At 36.5% G+C, this 16,212-nt stretch overlaps 1 protein-coding gene across 4 annotated transcripts in view; it reads right to left on the bottom strand.

Moving 5' to 3' along the window:
- Positions 1 to 2,136: 2,136 nt before the first annotated feature.
- Positions 2,137 to 16,212, bottom strand: part of Lpp (LIM domain containing preferred translocation partner in lipoma) — a 650,099-nt gene continuing 636,023 nt past the window's right edge. For all 4 annotated transcript variants that reach the window (XM_076868851.2, XM_076868854.2, XM_076868852.2 and 1 more), the window contains exon 12: positions 2,137 to 15,727. In XM_076868851.2, the coding sequence (XP_076724966.2) occupies positions 15,599 to 15,727 (129 nt within the window). In that variant the 3' untranslated portion in view covers positions 2,137 to 15,598. The remainder of the gene's footprint in view (positions 15,728 to 16,212) is intronic.

Genomic DNA, 16,212 nt, shown 5'->3' with positions numbered 1-16,212 from the left:
TGAGTCATATGAGAATTCCATTAAATCTCTGACTCAATTTAGGGAAAATTTACATTATTGTGATACTATTTTCCTTTTTTTGAACATGATATATATTTCCATTTATTCAGATCTTCTTTAATGTCTTTCAGTAAAGTTTTATTTTCTTTTAAAAAATGTTTTAGGCAATCTACATTTTTTGTTGCTATTATATATGGTTTATTAAAAAACTGTTTCAAACTGTGACTGTTGTCTACATATTAACATACCCAAATGGATTGTGTGGGGTATAGTGTTATGTCTAGCAAACTTGCTGAACTCTTTGATAGTGTGCTATTATTTTGAGTTTGTGTAAAATTTTCTATAGTTGTATCATCTATAATTAATGGATATTTGTCTTCTTGCATTCCAATTTTTGTTTTACTCATGTTATCTATTATAGCTATAGTGAAGACCAACTAGAGTCTTCACTATAAAGCTGAATAGAAGTAGTTAAAATGGAATTAAAAGTATAAAGTCATTCAGTTATTTATGATGAGTGTAGAAAACATCTTGTTTATGATTTGCAGTAATTATTTCTTATATGTGACCATTTGGGATGATTTATATAGAAAATCTTTATTCAGTTAAAGTTTCTATTCCTAGTTTGTTAAGTTATATATGCCTTATTTTAACATTCTTTTCGTTATGGACCTACTGAGATACTACCATACTACCAGGATTTTTCTGTCCTCCTCAACCCCCCTGGTGCTGAGGATCAAACCCAGGGCTTCATGCATGATAAGCATGTGTTCCACTACTGACTTATATCCCCAGCCTAAGAATTTTCTGTTTTGTCCTGTGACTTACATAGACTTTAATGTTCAGTTACTTCGAAGTTTATGCTAGAACTGGGCAGAACTGAGTCAGGAGCCAGGACTCAAGATCCAGTCTTGTCATTAATTTGTGTCCTTGGGAAAGTATCTTCTTATCTCTGAGACTTGATACTCCTTCATAAGACTGAGTAAATTGTCTATAAAGACCCTTCTATTTCTCATATTCCATAAATAAGAACGAATGAATGCATGTGTAGTGTTAGACTGCAGAGAGCTGAAGGGGAGATGGCAAAGAACATAAAATGAGTGGTGGAGAAAAACAGGGGAAGGGAAGACAAGATTACATCTTCGATGTCCTTTTTGTTTACAACTTTCTGGTAATAAATTATGAATATCCTGAGTCTCAGTGATTTACCTGCTGTTTGTTCAAAAATACATCTTGTATCTGGCCGCATTTTTCAGAGTCCTCCCATCTGGAGTTCTCAGATGTTCTAGCATTTGTACGCTGAGACATGCTACTAAAAAGATAAAGCTTGAGGCCTAGGTGGGAAAGAGAAGGGGTACTTTTTTCCCGATATTCACAAAAGGAGATACACATATGCTTTTGTTCTAGTTCTTTCTAGGGTTTAATGAATGGAGTGTCTTGATTCTCCTAAAGACCTGCTACTTGAAAAAGTGAAAAAAGTATTTATTAAATGAATGGAATTCTTGGCTTATTAACATTCTCTTACTAGCATAATCTTCATCTACAAAACAAAGGTAAAATTTTCAGAGAACTATCGAAAATGTTGTAAGGGCAAAGTTTTGAAAAAGGTGAGTTACTCTCCTCTGGTCTGATTCTTACTTTTCTTTCCAGGTAAGGATTTGTACTCATATCTATCAGCCCACCTAGAATCTAGATTCCTTGAAAGTAGAAACTGTTTTATATCTGTATCCCTCAACATGCCTAGTGCATAGTAGGTTTTCAATGTTTAACAAGTATGCCAGGTACAGATGTAATACAAGTGTAAAAAGTCAGCCAATTGCTGATGAGGATGGAAACTTCCACCCCCAGCAACCACTCACTTGGATCCAGCTTTAAAAGGGAGAAGTTATTTATTTGCAGGGTTCAGACTGAGAGTGGTGAAGTGATTTGAGAACACGTCAGACCTCAGCTCAGCTGTGCTCCCAGGGAAGAGTGGGGCTTTCACACTCTGTGGCTTCATGCTTGCTTCAAGAGACATTCTGGTTCTCTGAGGACCATATGGAAAGCAAATGATGTAAAAAATGAATCACAGTAAGGGGTTACAAGAAAAAGAAACAGAGATTATCTGACTCAAAAAGAATTCCACACATAGGCAAGTGAATGTAATAAGAAGTTTATTGGATTTCTAAATATAATCAAGTCATTGCCGATCTTTTACAGAAAAAAAATACGATTTCAAATTTATTCTTATAGAGCACTGGAAAAACTTAATTGGTAGAAAAAAACTGATAGAAAGTAAATAAAATCATGTTTTAATATAGTTGAATAATGTATAAATACAAAAGAAAATACCCAAATCACTTGCTTATAATAGGCTTTATTCTCTTATTTTCATAAGGAATCATGTGTGCTATTCTGGATGTGTTAGTGATGGTTCATGACGTAGTGAATAAATGCAACTTTCTCAAAATAAAGTAACAAACAGACACCTGCATTTTAGGAATACCATGGCTCTGTCAAAATCACATATGTGAAAATAAAATCATATTTCTGTGTGTCTTTCTCTGAAGCCAGGGAGGCTATTCAATGTCTCTCAGCACCTGCTCTTGGTAGTTACATTCAGCATACAGAAGGCCTGGCTTCTTCCTGACTCCTCCTTGTACTTCATCTATTCACTTTCAAACATCTTTTAACCTTTAAATAAAACTATCACTTCTTCTCCCCCAACTCAGTTTTACCAAATGGAAGTAAACGGGGGCAAGCTATGGAAGACAGATCCCATGCCACTGCGGTCAGACACGATTCTGTATTCCACAGAAGGAGCCCCTTACATAACTAGGGGGTGAGTGGAGGATCATCAGATTGAGATCTAAAGCAAGGCCATGATGTGGTCTTTTCCAGATCATTTGTTTCTTTCCAAGGAGAAAGACATCTGCAATCCAGTGCCTTTATGACATTACAGAGAGATTTCTGAACTCTTCTAGGACTCAAATGTGATTATCCCCCAAATTAAAAATGACTAGGGTTGAAATTGGATAAAGTAAAAACAGAAAAGGAACATCAACAGGAAGGATGACATTTTTAGTGAAGAGTATCACCTTTCTCCAAAGAATTGACCAGTCACCTGACACAATGGTTACTAAAAAAGGTTGTCATACTCCTGAAATTATTAAACAGTGCTCTGTTTTGCACACAGAGCATAAGGGGCTCCTTATGTGGAAAACAGAAGGGTGGCTGACAGCAATGGCACACTGGATCTGTCTTCCAGAGCTTGTCCCCCTTTAATTCCATTTGATGAAACTGGATGGGGTGGGAGAAAACTTTGGGACCATCAGGACATCAATAGCCTCCTTGGAGAAAGACTAAGTGGACATATCACACTTCCCTCAAACAGAGGCATATTCAAAGTGTCTATGGAGCCAACTGACTTAGAAGGAAAGGGAGCGGCTTGGCAAGTGTAATCTGCCAGCTGGTTGAGTCAGACGACACATTGAGAACAATCTTTTTTGGAATCATGTCCTCCCTTCAACCCTTCTACAGTCGTGTACTGTCTGTCTGCCTCATCCTATCTACCTGGACCCTCTCCTGCTGCCAACACTGGTTAGAATCCATTCTTCTGAGCTATGTTGTTGTTTTAGTAACAATATCAATAGTTCTTCTGACGCTGACAGAACTATGGAAACAAAAGCCATCAAATAGCATGCACTACTATCTTTAGGAGTCAGAGTAAAAATGCTCTAAGAATCTGGCGGAGACATTTGGACCCCTGAGCCTCCAATTCCCACAGCCAAGACTTTTCTTTAGTTTTCTCCGGTAGCCTGAGAGATAAAAGAAGAAGAAACATGCTGACACTCTAAATCCACCAATGCTTAGTTTATAAAACACACAGATGACACATATCCTAATGCAAACCTGGATCCATTAATTCATTTAAATGTCTTTTTTTCCTGACTGAATCTTCCAACTCCACAGAGCAAGTACAGGAAACCTCAACAATATGCCACCATTCTTGGGATATAAATAAAAAGTGGCTGTATCAGCAAGGAACACTCTGGGAATGCGCTTGCAGCCCATTCTATGGTAGCCACTCAAGGGGATATTGGATGTAAGTGACTTTCTCCCATTTGGTGTGGTTTCCATTCTCAGTACCTACTCCTTCTGATGGTATGCTTTTGAAGGCTGAGCAGTACGACTCTGGGTACCGTGTGTACATACATATGTAGGAATAACGTTTATGTTTCTCAGAATAGGCACTTTTTGAAGGCAGTAAATCTAAAAGTAAAGTTAATAGAGCCTATATTTAGTGCTCCTCTTCTCACTTTGCTGATGTGTATGCTGAACAGAAGATCACAGATTTGAGTTAGTCTCGCAAAGAGGCCGGAGTCGGCAAGTGGCTATATTCAGAGCTGGGGAAGTCTTGCCAACTCTACTCTAGCTGTTAAGATGCAGATTTGGAGAAGGTGCAGTCATTTTCTCAAAGGTGATGGCACAGAAAGAGAAGAGCCTGTGACGAAGCCATGAAATAAAGGCTTGGTTATGTGGCATGGAGAAAACTACTGTCTTCTGGCTAAGCATCTCCCTGACACATCTAACTTCTCCCTTTCCTTTCCTTTTGTTTTTAAAATACATCTCATAATTGCACATATTCCCATGATTAGCAGTAGAGAAAGAGAGGCCCCAAATCTGTTGGAGTAATGATAAAGGTGTAGGTTAAAAGAAAAAGCAAAACAAAAACCAAAATAATTCCCTGCATCAAGAATATGCAAATATTCAATACTATATCCAGCTGTCAAAGTTTTACATCTGAGTCTAAATTTTCACTTAAGGCACATTATACCACACGATCATCTTATTCATGCTAAAGAATCAGACAATCATGTGTCATCTTTAATTCTATTTGCTCTTTGATGTGTTTCCTGAAAAAGAATGAAGACATAATTCAGGTTTTTAGAGGGGAAATATTCTAACTGTGTTTAATGAGGAAATAATTCTTGGATAATTTGCTCATCAGCTTTCCCAAGGGAATAAATGGGTAGTAAAAGGAAGAAAGTCATTTAATAATGATTTTGCTACTACTTCACTATAAAATATTGATAAGATTTAGTTTCTGGGGTCCTACATATCTTTCATCATGGATTCATTGCAGTTCAGTCTTTTTACTTGAGTGAGATGGATGGCATGATCCATGCTGGCTCAATTGGCTACATAGTGGGAGGTCTGAGGTACTAAAGCTTTTTAGGCACAGTAACCCTGATTTGTTGATGCAGCTGACATCCTTCTAGCAACTCAGCAGAAAGTACACAGGGTTAGTGAAGTGCACATGCTGCCCAAATATCAACTCCCTTTTATTATTTGGTGGTGAGAATATGAAGTCATTTCTCTTGTTTGCATTTAAGTTATGAAAATCCCCTTTCTTCTCTGAGGCTGTGTCTGAGGGAATGGAACATGTTAGGTAGATACATCATATCCTGACTATGTTAGCCTCCAATTTCTGTTTTGCAATTACTAAGGGAGCATCACAGTCACCCAAACAGAAAACAGAGATGAGACAGAACTGGATTTTCCTTTCCCTTTATATTTAAGTCTCCCCCAAGACAGACCAAAGGGAAAAAAAAAAAGAGAAATATGTCTAGGAAAAGCTAGCTTTTCCCATTTTGCATTTTCTAAAGTAGTTCAGAAATTGAGTTAAATAATTGGGTGAGGAAAGATATTCAGGCTGAATATTTACTCCCTTCTGATGGAGGAAATGGATTTAGGAAAGCAACCATTCTTCCTGTGTCTCAGTATGAAGCAAAGCAGGCACCATACAAAATGGCTACACAATGCATAGATAATAATGGCCCAAGAATAGTTCTTTACCCTTTTCTTGACAGATAGAAATATATAAAGAGGGAATCAAGCAAGAGAGATAAATACCTTAGTTTCCACCCCCACCTCAAATTGCTTTGGCATATTTTAAGAGATAAATGGATCCATACAAAATTTAAATAGGTTTTTCTTTTCTTTTTTTGTCAGCTACAAAAATGGGTCAGGACTTGGAATTATCAATTTCCTGGCCTGAAAAACCCAAGTGTTTTAAAATAAGATTTCTCTTTTGGGGGAATTAGCTTTCTTGGAAGGGGTGTGTGTGTGTGTGTGTGTGTGTGTGTGTGTGTGTATTTTAAAGACAACACGATTGTGTACTTCTTAAATTGGGGAGAACTATAGAGGATGTAAGAAAAATTTTTTTCATTAGTTTTTTTTTCTTTACATTATGTAAAGATAAGTCAGGGTTTGTAGCTGATTTGTAAAGAAATCTGAAAAAAAGAGTGGCTTTTCTTTTTTTTTCTTTTTTTAAATAAAGAGCTGCTTTTTCATATTTGCTTCTTTGTTGTCTTTCATTCCCTCTACTAAGATGTCACATTTCTGCCTGAGTCTTTACTCAGGTGTACTCACCTAGATAATTCTGAAGGGTGTTCAATTGTTGCTTCTGTTAATCTATCCCTAGGGCAGAGCACTTCATCTATGTCCCAACACTTCTACTCTATCAGCCATGACATTCATCACACCTCACAGGAAGACAGGTGCTTTTGAATGTGACTTCTCAGCCCAGGCCTCCCCCAACTCTACTTGTGCTGCTGGTGTCTCCTGTACTTCTCGGGTAGAAAGACTGGGCAGGGGTGAGAGGCCATTTGTTGCTTAACTTGGCTCTCCTTGATCCCAGAGAGTAAGCACATGAATGGTGAGACTGCCTTAACAGATGGAGCTAGACTCTAGGAGGGAAATGCCAAGGAAAAGATCAAAAGTTTCCTAGATTTAATATAGGAGATCTAATGTAGAGAAAGAATATTTTTCTTTCAGTCAATTCACAGGTTACAATTTAGGGCACGCAGCTGGAAGAAAGAGAGGAAATAAAAAGCCAAAGAGTACACCCCACAAGGCACATCATCTTCCTAAGGGATGCATGCAGCTCAAGAGGAAGAAGGCCCATTTGTTGAAATGCTATAAGAGCAACTTCTGGAATGTACACGGAGGCCTCCAAGAAGGTTATTCAGAAAGAACATAGTACCAAGCTCCTTGTGATAAGGACATATCAATCATAAAGCTACAACAGCCTGGGAAGTCCAGTGTATCAAATGGCAAAGCCTAAGTCTTAGAAATGCCATTGGTCCCATAGCATTTGTTCAGACATTTCAAGGCCATGGGCTGGTGGGATCACAAATGTCTGTCATGACAACCTGACGGGTTCTCATATTGTGTGGATTTAAAAATGAATACACATTGTTTACCTATAGCAGTTTCTGCCTGGGCAGGTCATACATCATGATCCACAGCAGACAGGCTGTCTTAAGGATGAAATCACCTCTGCATGTCACTGAGTTGTAAATGATATTGTCTCAGCTGATGTTCTGAACCTGGCAGTTCTAGAGAGGTTTTCACTTCATGTGATATAAACTCTGGGGAAATCTGTGGCCATGCGCTTCTCTGCCAGTGGCCTTTCCCTCATTCCCATCTTCATCACAATCAGAGATGACACAGAAGGTGTGTGTGTGTCTGTGTGTGTGTTCTAAATGACCCCACACAGCATGGCACACATTGGATTTGCCACTGATAGCTACATGGCCTCTGGGAACATCCCTGAATTATTTCTAAAAGGGAGAGCAGCAGTCTATGAGCAGTATGTACACTGTCCCCTGACAGAGTACTGGCAAGACCTATCTGCCACTTATCAGCTACCTAGTTTTTAGCAAGCCACATAAAGATTTTGAACCTCAGATTTCTCCTCTAAAATAAGGTTATTAATAACCTTCCTCTTAGGGCTGTTTCATGTATGAAGGCAGTTAATAAATAACTTAAATACTAATTATCAAGAATTAGTATTTTAAACCTCAGAAAGCCACTCCCAGGTGCTGCCCAGGAAGGCTGAGGGCAGACTCCTCTTATAGGGGATCTCTAATGTAAAGTTGGGATAGAGGAAGTCATAGTCCTTGTCCTCCTAGAATCTAAAGAATATTAATTCAACTAAATAGTAATCCAGGGCAATAAGAAAGAATATATTTTTCTACATAAAACGATAGCATAACATAACCCCATCTCCCCAGAATGATATCCTTTTGCACAGAACTAATCAGAAATAATGAATTTTCTATAATTCCATTACCTTTTGCATGTGATTTTTTCCTTGTTAAGAGTTTAAGATTGCACACTGACATTTCCCAACATTTTTAAGGTCATCAGCAGCAGATCAGATAAATGGAATGTATTGTTCACAGGTTAGTTACTGGAGAAGGGCATGAAGCTATATAACAGCTCTCAGAACAGTCTGTCATTTGAATAAGAAAATAAAACCAACAAAAATCTCGTAGATGCTAATACCTGACCCTCAGACAATACTCTGAACTATTTTAGAGACATTTAAAGATTTTTATAATCTTCAACTAAAAAGTAATGCTTCGTTTAAAAACAAAACAAATACAATGCAAGGAAAGTGGAGGAAGCAGCAACACTTTACTAAATAATGATGCAGGTTTATTTTGTGGCACCAAGAACATAAGATGCAAAGTTTGGTTCTGTTTAAAGTCAGGGGGTGCCTAGAAGGAAGGAGGAAATGGAAGACCCCAGGGGTAATGAGTTCCTTGACAGAGGTGCTGTTTAATCAGAGATAGGATTAGCACCAGGACTCTCCTATTGTGCCTTAAATACTCTTCCTTCAACTTCAAATCAAATTGGTTAATCAACTCAAGATTTCTAATCAAATTACAATTCTCATCAGATTTCATGTCCTCCATGAAGCTTTCCAGATGCCACTGGAAGGATTGACTCTCCTGCCACACCCTCTTCTATGGGTGGGTTCAGGTTGAACCTGTTTGATCTTATTGTGGGTGACTTGAATTGAAGTCACTCAGGGGCCGATTCTTTTACAGTGATTAGGCAACGATTATTAAAGTGAGAAGATGAATGAGGGATAAAGACTAAACTTGAGAGGAATTATGGATCCCTAAAGATAGGAGAAGGGATTGTCTTGGTCTGAAGGGCAACATCCCTAAGCATAAACATTTGAGCATGGAACAAAGGGAAGTGAATCTCAATGAAAAAAAGAAAAAAGAAAAAAGAAAAAAAATTCAGGAAATATTTATGTAGAATTTAAAAGTGCCCCAAACTCCTCTCAATCACTATGAGAGCATACACAAGAAATGTCCTGGTCTTGAGAAGACAGGGTTGAAGGGAAAAGGCTGAAGAGACTTTATGAATTGACCGCATGGGACTCTCAGGGATGGCACATGCATTAGATTATTTCCTACTTTCAGAACGGCTTTGATTTCGTCAGCATCAAAAATTGTACCCTCTGGGTGATTCCAATTCCATTTGCTTTTAAACCTAAACATAGTGTTTTCATATAACCTGACCCAGGATGATTGCTAAGTTTCACCAAATAGATTGAAAGAGAATTAGGAAATATTTTGGAGTTCTGCTGATCAAAGGAGGAGCAGAAGAGTAGTGGGAGTTGATGTTGTATTAATAAATGAGGAATAGTTGAGAATTGGTGATATTAGACCTAAAGAGACAAAGATTTAGCCATTAGATTTTGGTCTGTAGTTTGGTTTTGTGTAGCTCCAGAGGTAGAATGGACTGCTGTAAGTAGTACTCCATACTGGACAGTCTAAGAAGATTTGGGATGGGAATTAGGAAAATAGCAGAGGAGAGTCAGATATTCACAAAGTCCATGATTCTCTTTATTTAGGTACAACATTGGTGTCTGGGGTTGACTGGAACTCTCCATACTAGTGTAACATGAGATAACATGGCGACCCTTGCCTCATTCTTAGTAGAACATTCTACTCTTAGGGTTGAGAACTGAATTTCAAAGCTACATTTGGTAATAAGATGATTAAATGCACTTGTGGCTCTTCTACAAGATGGCTAGGGAATGCCTATTAGAGCTAGATGAATAAGGTTTTCTCTTGTCACTCTTCAAATGGATGAATATCTTGGAAAATTTAACTAAGCCATACAGTAGGAAAGGCTTACTGCAAGTAAAGTATTACAAAGGAATTAGCTGCAGGGTGTTCTTTCTCTAGTATATATAAATATTGGAGAATATTGACTTTTGCTCTTAAGAAAGGCTAGAAGTAGAGTTATTTATTACCGTGGTTGGAGACTGTTATAAATTAGACAACAATCAGAAAATAAAGAGCAAAGGTTTTAGAAATTTCTTTATAACTTCAATCATTGGAATAAAAATCTATCTTTCACAGAGCTCTTCACAAAATAAGCCATATGCATGCTGGCTAACTAAAATAGAGCCTACAACTTACTGCAAATGAAATAGGAAAGTTAAATAGAGAAAGGAATTAGGATTTTTTTTTTTCCTGTAGTGAAGAAACATGCCTCTGATTCATGTTCCAACAAAAAATCTGGTGCTGACCCATCCCCTGAAAATATTGTGATTCAATTATTAAGATTTAATAGTACAGTTATAGGCTAAGTGCTGATATGTGTTAAAATTTTGGAAAGATGATAGTTCTTCCTTCCCAAAAGGAAAATTATGAAGTTTCAATAGAATACAATACAATCATATGCTACCAGCAAGACCATAATTATTTTGTGGTCAAAATGATTTTGGATTTAAAAACAAAATCTTAACCTAGACTTACAAAGATTACTTGGCATAAAGTGTAGAAAATTAGACCAGTCATAAATGAATTTACCGAGATTCTGTTATCAAGAGTCTTATAAAATTCCTTAAAATACAGCTGAAAGCCTCTATTACCTCATCTCACTCTATGAATAAACAAATCCTGAAATGTATGTCCCTGTAAAGAAAGATTTCTGGATGACATATATTTTCTGGTACCCTTCCTCCCTTAATCTAATCATGATTCCATAAGGATCAGAATGCATTGACTTAATTTATGAAAAGCTCAAATAGGGCAGCATTAGTAGGCAAAAGGAAGGAAGGAGTGAGGAATGTAGGGAAAAGGGTAAGGTAGGAAGGAGAGATTAAGAATTCTCACCAATCACAGCAGCTTTGGTCAGATTATCTTTTAAAGGTTTTGGCAAAGCTCTGCTAACCCTCATGAGAAGAGTTCCCTTCTGACCATATCTGTCTAGTAATTAACTTGACCTGAAATGTTCATGGTTGCACCACTTTTGTGGTTTTCTCAGAACCAGGATTCTCAAATTGTTCTGTTCGCTAGTAAGTAAAACAATTGACAAAGTTAAGGCAATTTTTATAAACGGATATGCTGAATGGATGGGAAGGCTCAATTTCAAATCCCTTGTCTTGATTATTCAACTACAACCAGAATAAGTCAAATCATGAACACTAACAGCATCCAATATGTCACCTTCTGGTGTAAGAATATTTTCAAAATTTAGGGACCCATGAGGTCCTTTCAAAAGGAGGGAAGAAATACTATTAGACTACATTAAGATAAAAGTTCAGACTTCTTTAAATTTTTAGAATTTTTAATTTAAATTTTTTTTGTTAAGTATAGATCTTTGAGATTTGGGGATTATTATTTGTTATTGACTCTGGTGAATTATCTACAGTAGTGTAAATACATTATTTAAAAGTAAGGCACAAGCATAGGTTGCTTTTGGATTGTCTCCCATGAAAGTGCACCAAAAGAGCTATCCCAGGAAATGGACTTAAGGCACATTTTGCAGAGGTATCTTTTTCAGTTTGCTGGTTTCCTACAGATGGTTAAAGTAGGGGTATGGGATATGCTGTCATATTTCATTCATAACACACATGTACTGTAGCTCTAGGCAACAGATGGACAATCGCTTGTTTAAACTACAAATGTGAAATACTAAGGTAGAATAGCAATATTTCTAGAAATGTATATGGAAAAAAATGCCTTTCCAAGCCAAGAGGAATGGTGAGAGGCTGTGAGGTTACATCAGTGTTTCCCTGATCTCCCTAGCAGCTGCCATAATTTCCCCAACACCCTTCAAAACTTGAAAATGGAAGGATCAGGGGGCAGCCGACACAGATTTGACAAGAGAAGCCCAAACCATATCAAATAGAAATAACACTGTTATTCCTGACTGGTTCACATTAATAGGATTTTTACTAACTAGGAAAATGGTGGGAAGTTATGTTTTCAGAGCCCTGTCTATATTCTATCAACTCTTTAGTGTATCCTCATTGAAAAAGCACTCTCTTTCTTCCTCTGGACCCAAATACAAAATAGTTGTTTAATGTAAAGTTTCAGATTCTTTAAACACCACTATAAACATCTTTGTAGAATCTTTCACAGAAAACAGTTAGTGTTGACAAGTCTACCTTATTAATCAGCATATTCTCCATGAAGTAATTTTGATCACAGCAGTTGCACCCACAAAAACAATATGTTAATGATAAGGAAAAAAACCCCACATCTTTAAGTTGCAAAGATGTCAGCATTTCACAACCTTGACCTTATGTTGAGACACATGACTTATTTTTGTATTTTAAAGGTGATCTGCTTCCAAACAGACTCCACATTGAGTCCGTTTGAGCTGGGAATCCAAAAAAATTAAGAATCTTATTTTGGTCTTGGGGTAAAGGTCAGTGGCACAGTGCCTGACCAGCATGCACAAAGCCCTGGGTTCAATCCTCAGAACTGCAAAAAAAGAAAAAAAAATGTCTTATTTTGAAATGGTCTATAGAGGCCAAGGAGTAGTGGGATTTCTTTCCTTTTCCATGTGTCCATTTTATACAGAAATACCAAACATTAGTGCTTTTGATATTTTTTAAAACTAGTATAATTTTACAAACTTTTTCCTATAGGCTATGATTTTTTTTCTATTACTTATGTATTTAAATGATATCAAGACAATACATCAAAAGACAATAAGTATACTTAAGATAATATGATTTTTTAACTCTCTCTTATAGGCAAGATTTCATGTAACTAAAACAGTAAAGAGTGACTTGACATTGTTTAAATCAAATGATTAATAGAAAGACAAGAAAGTAATAGAAATCATATATTTAAGAAGTCCTAAAATAAAATATGATAGGATCCTTTCCTTATTAGACATTGTGAAAGAAAAAATCTAAATCTAAATACTTTTGTATATGTCTGTGTGCACATTCATTTTTATAAAAGTATAAGTCTATATTAAAAAGAGATTTACTTTAAAAATCTTTGGTAAAGACACTCTGAGGTTATGTGATAAGAATGCACTATAAAGATCATAAGCAAGCAAATTTCTGCTGGCAGTGCCACAGTGGTGGGCCTGTGACAGTATCATCTTAAAACTTTCTTTTGGCATGTAAACATTTGGTTAAATAAGAACTTAAATTTAACAAGTAGGATGTTATTGCATTTTGATAGTATAAATATTTCATAATTTCTTCCCCTTTTGGCAAAATTTCTAATAATATGACTGCATTTCCAGAGATAAAAACTTTCCCTCAATACATTGGACTCTTTGCTTTTGGCCTAAAGACAATTTCTCCGAAGTATTTCAGAGTAAACGTGAATGAATCACCTTAAGCAGGCTATATTAGCACCCCAATTGTCTAATAGTCAATGCTAAAGGCATCAGTACACGCTGGCCTTTAATTTAGAGCACAGGAATTCTTGAGACATTTTATCGTAAATTCACATGTCAGCCCTAAGTGGATCTCATTATATTTCACATTATGAGAAATATAAGATCCAAGATAAGAGAAGGAAGGTAAGAACAGTACAGTGGTCAAAGGAAGCTCTTGCAATTTATAACTTTGGTGGTTCTAACACAAAACCATTTGCTGATAAAAGAAAATAAGCCACAGATTAATTTATATGAGCTGTAGTGACCACAAGTTGAACAATATCTTATTTTTTTAAAAATCACTTTTATGATGATTCGTATTCAAGTAAAACAAACTTGACAAGAATTCCTGAGGCATAGGTTGTAGTTTAAAACATGAATAAAATAATTTCTCATTTGTGTTCTGGATGTTAAAAATTAAAATTTTTTAAAATTCAAGGTAGACAACCTTCACTTTCATGGTTATGAAAAGATATTTGTGGAATAAAGGAAGGGAACACAGGGATTCATTATATTATTATTATTTATACCTTCTTGTATATTTAAAATACTCCATAATTTAAAAGTATATACTCATGGGGAGATACGAAGAAAGGTTTAAGAAATCTCATCCCAAAATACTTAATTAGTTTACAAGATGGCAACTTGCCATTGCTAAGCTAGGTGTCTTTCCTTAAATGAAACATGCTAGAACTTAATAAATATGGTTCTGCAGTTGGCAAGCAAATGTTTCACTGGCTAATAAGAGTTTGAATAAAGATTCTAGGCAGAGATTCTGCATATTTTTAGCTCAGAAAGACAATTTTTTTCAGTGATTGTCTTTGCAAGTGTGGTATAAATGTCACATTGATGATATGAAAATGTCTCCTGCAGCATGTAATTTGAGTTGCAGAAGGATTATGAGAATAATAAAACTGTGCTTTCACAATTCTTTTCAAGATTTCCTCTATTTTTTTTTTAATGTAAACTAAACAAAGCCACACAACTTCATTTTTGTGTGCTCCGATTTGCAATTGGTGGCACAAAAACAGACCTGGGTCTAGGAGGTTACCAAAAAACAAACAAACAAACAACAACAAAAAAAAAAAAAAAAAAATGAGAGAGGAAGAGAAAAAAAAAAAAAGCGTTTGAACAGTTTTTTATGGGTATCTTCCTCTAGAGAAAATGTCGATTTTGGTGGCTGTGTTCAGTTATTGGAAAAAAAAATACTATTTCTTAGGTGAAAAGCAGGATGGTATTGGAAATATTACAAATGCAAGTTTGTCTGTATTGGATCTAGGTAGGGTAAAAAAGAAAAATCTTAAGACAGTATTGTGGGATAATAATGGACTTTTCAAACATACCCCACAAATGCTGTGTGTGGCATGTTCTTCCTGTACTTTCTTCAGAAAATGACTGAAGCTTGGTTCTGTTTCCCCACTCATTAGCTATTGGCCGATAACTGTTTTCAAATGAGCCTTGACCAATAGTCACTACAGATTTTAAATTTGGATGGTTGAAAATTAAATTTGTTTTAATTGACATATTTTACAAGTTAAATTGTTTACAGCCTAACATAGAAATTGTGTATTTTTTTCTCCAAGGGACACGAGTAGTGAACAGAAAAAAATACACTTTCCAAGACATAACAAAATCATGGCTAAACTTTAGAGTCACATGCAATGTGGAAGTAGTAGGATGAAGACTTCTGAAAGCACCTGTGAGTTGGCAGAGTGACCCAGGAAAAACTGTGTGACAGCAAATACCACTCTAAAAAAAGCCATTCAACCAGATGAAAAGTGAGACAAACATAGGGATTAAAAGTTACAGGAATGCAGAAGTGAATGGGATGGAGTATAATCTGTGCAAAAATGTGGAAGTACTTGGAACAAAGGCCCATCGAGGCCCTACATGATTAAATGTGAAATGTGTATTTGGTAAGAACATTAAAAAAAAAAAACAAAAACTCATCATCTATGTGTTTCTACAGAAAGTTTAACAGCAAATGAATCACGGAGACCATCCCATAATTTGATTGCCTTGCCCCCATTTTCCTAATTTTTTTCCTTATCTCTTTCTGTGTTTCATTCTTCGCAGCGCCGTGCACTAAGCTGTTAACAGACCACTGAATCTACAGGTCGGTGCTCGCCTTGGCGGTTAACACTCTGATGCGCGTAGAATTGCAGGTCTTACAGAGGATGTGTCCATCCAAGGGGTAGCAGCCTTGGTTGTCTCCTTCAGATAAGAGACCACCACAATCCTAGGAAAAGCAAGACACATGGACATAACATAAATGAAAATGTAAGGACATTCATGAAACCCAATTCTTTTAGTGTTCTATTCAAGACCTCCAAGACCTGGCGTCTCACAACCTCTCCGGCTTCATGTAATACTGACCCACTCTGTCACTTCCCTCAGTTTATAACACAGTGTACCTTAAATTAAACTGGATAAGAGGTGGGGGACATGAGTACAGATGAAGTGAAATGACCTTTTTGAAGTCACTGACTATAAAATCCAAGTATAAAAAGGGAAGAGCTATGGATTTCAGCACCCAGCTAGAAGTTTACTCCCCAAACAACAAGAAGAGTATAAAATTAGAGCCTTAATTCATCTTTACCCTTTATCTCAGTTTAAGAATCTCAAAAGGAATACATAGCTGCAGGTGTGTATGTTTTTGGCTAATTCTGAGCAAAAGCTAATCGAGAGATTCCTGCCAAGCAGAAGAGCCACCAACAGTTCAAT

The sequence above is a fragment of the Callospermophilus lateralis genome, chromosome 10 (assembly GCF_048772815.1).
Source record: "Callospermophilus lateralis isolate mCalLat2 chromosome 10, mCalLat2.hap1, whole genome shotgun sequence".
Lineage (NCBI taxonomy): Eukaryota > Metazoa > Chordata > Mammalia > Rodentia > Sciuridae > Callospermophilus > Callospermophilus lateralis.
This window is presented reverse-complemented; position numbering and strand designations above follow the sequence as displayed.